Source organism: Grammomys surdaster, unplaced genomic scaffold (genome assembly GCF_004785775.1).
Source record: "Grammomys surdaster isolate TR1022 unplaced genomic scaffold, NIH_TR_1.0 222683, whole genome shotgun sequence".
NCBI lineage: Eukaryota > Metazoa > Chordata > Mammalia > Rodentia > Muridae > Grammomys > Grammomys surdaster.
In genome coordinates this window covers 3,450-5,933 of record NW_021624394.1, presented here as the reverse complement: position 1 = coordinate 5,933, position 2,484 = coordinate 3,450, and the positions used below count along the sequence as shown (strand labels likewise).

Genomic DNA, 2,484 nt, shown 5'->3' with positions numbered 1-2,484 from the left:
TTCCAGGAAATTCTACAGGACTCAGAACCTACCCTGAAACTGTTAGGAATTCTGAGGCACAGGGGAAACAATTCACGATGTGCAAAGAATAGCTATATTTTCCTCTAGTGTCTATATCTAGTTTCTAAAAGTGTGTGTGTGTGTGTGTGTGTTTCTGTGTTTCTGTGTTTCTGTGTTTCTGTGTTTCTGTGTATGTGCCTGTGTGTGTGTTATGTGTGTTTAGTCTGTTTTTACTTAATATTTAGCAAATGGGCTTGAAATCTAGGGATATGGCAATTAATCAAGCTATTAATAAACTCTGTGCCTCTAGGCAAGTATAAAATGGCTGGAGTGTGGTCTATCCTCACTGTGAAATGGAAAATTGAGGCTGGCTGGGCTCTGGGATGCTCTCTGCTGAGGTTTCTGTGACTATGATTTTTTTTTGTCCTCTGACTTTTCCACTTATTTCCAGACTTTGGGAAAAGGGGACAACGTGTCTTGACTAGGCTAGATAACCAGTTACTTGCAGTTGGGGCAAGGTCTTTCCAGGAAAATTTGAGGACAGAAAATGAAAAGAATAGATTCTTCTTCCACCCCCACAATGAAGTCTCAGCTGCATGCTCTTCCTTGTCTTCCAAGGCAGCAGAGAAGGCAGGAATGTCTACAGCACAAGCCCAATACTTTCTGGAGAAGATCACCACAGAACTGGTGAAGAACAAGCTCAGGGAGACCACTGAGGCAGCCTGCAAATACGGGGTGAGCAACTCCATGTGTATCCCCAGCCCCTGTCTAAAGAGAGAGAAGTCATGTTGCCATGGCTGTGAATGTTCATGGCTGTTAGCTGCCTACTCTTCTTCGTGAGCCCTCCCTAGCTCTCCTAAGCCCCTCATCGAGTCCCTCCCCCTGAGCTAGTCAAGGAAAGAAAGGATGGTGGTTTTTAAAAACAAGAATCTATATGGCACATAGGTAAAGCTGAGAAGATGCTGAGGCCAACGAATCTCTTAGCAGAGCTTTTATTTGCTTTGTTCTGTGTATCAGTCCTGTAGGCACCTGCTCTATCACCATCCTTCCTATACTCTCTTCTCTCTAGGCCTTTGGGCTGCCCACCACTGTTGCCCACGTGGATGGTAAAATCTACATGCTATTTGGGTCTGACCGCATGGAGTTGCTAGCTTACCTGCTAGGTAAGTTCAGATTTTCATTCCCTTGACCTTTTGATCCCAGCCCAACACCCATTACATCACATGACCAAAACAGCAACAATAAAAGTTTCTGTTATTTGTAACATGGAAGCCTTACATTTACTTGGTGCTGATCAAGGTTGAATGGAGTTCAGAAGTCTCCCCATAGGGGAGAGGGAAGCCTTCTAGACCTTGAAGCCAAGCAGGTCCTAGAAGGTCCTGGGTCCCCTTAGGACCGTGTCCCACTGCTACCCTGTCTTATAACCATGTATAGACATCTGTGATTTTTCTCTATCTAGGAGAGAAGTGGATGGGCCCTGCGCCCCCAACCCTGAATGCCAGACTTTAAGATTGCCTTAGAAAGTAACCTTTGATTTCTCCATCTGATGAAGCTGTTGTCTGTGGCCCTTGGAACTGGAGCAGGAGTCCACCTTTAGCTGTGGCTACCTTTACTTCTATGCCTCACAAGTGCCCTTTGAAAAGCCTTAAGTTCTTCATATCCATAAAAATAAACCTGATGCTGCTAAACAAGTCATTTCCGGGTCTGTGTCTGCCTGAGTGATGTTGGGGTACCATGATCCTGTGATCACATGCTGCCCACTCCAGAGATTGGGCAAGAGCCAGAGATTGGACAAGAGCTGTTTCTGTATTCACAGCCCTCCTTGCTCCCCCGAGCACACTGGGGCCACAGTGGGGTAGGTGCTGGAAAGAGTCTCCCTTTCCTCTTGTTTATCAAAGGCAGGAAACTAAGCTCAGGAGACTTAGCAGCAACACATCAGCTTGGGGTTTACTGTCTCTGACCAACCAGGGAAACTAGGAGAAAAGTAGGAAGGAGATCCTAACTGTGAATGGTAGAGGGAACCAGGAAAACATCCAACTGTGCTCAGATAAGTAATCTGAGTTCAGAACCAGAGCAAGGTAGTCTCTGGCCTAGCTGTGACTTCAGACTTTGTTTAATCTTTAAAGAGCCTGTGCTACACAGCCAGGTTGAGGCTATAGCAGCACTTATGTGTATATGTCTTTTCACACAGAGTACGTCAATACTTAAAACTGGCAATATATGTTATTTGCTATGTTGATGTTTGCACAGATTAATTTATCAGAGTTGTTTGTGTGACTTAATCTAAAATCTATATAAGAAGATCTTCCCGGAGCTGGAGAGATAACTCAGTGGTTAAAAGCATCTGCTGCTCTTGAACAGAGCCTGGATTCAGTTCTCAGAATCCACATGGCAACTCATAGCCATCCTTAACTCCAGTTTCCTGGAACCCAATGCCAATTTGTGATCTCCTAGGGCACTAGGTGTGGATGTGGTGCACGTACA

The 2,484-nt window shown here is 45.1% G+C and overlaps 1 protein-coding gene across 1 annotated transcript; it reads left to right on the top strand.

The window, feature by feature from the left end:
- Positions 1 to 212: 212 nt before the first annotated feature.
- On the top strand, positions 213 to 1,695 carry LOC114616010 (glutathione S-transferase kappa 1-like). The gene is made up of 3 exons (XM_028761564.1): positions 213 to 735; positions 1,070 to 1,163; positions 1,460 to 1,695. The coding sequence occupies exons 1-3, from the start codon at positions 637 to 639 to the stop codon at positions 1,507 to 1,509; spliced, it is 243 nt and encodes an 80-aa protein (XP_028617397.1). The 5' UTR covers positions 213 to 636; the 3' UTR covers positions 1,510 to 1,695.
- The last annotated feature ends 789 nt before the right edge of the window (positions 1,696 to 2,484 follow it).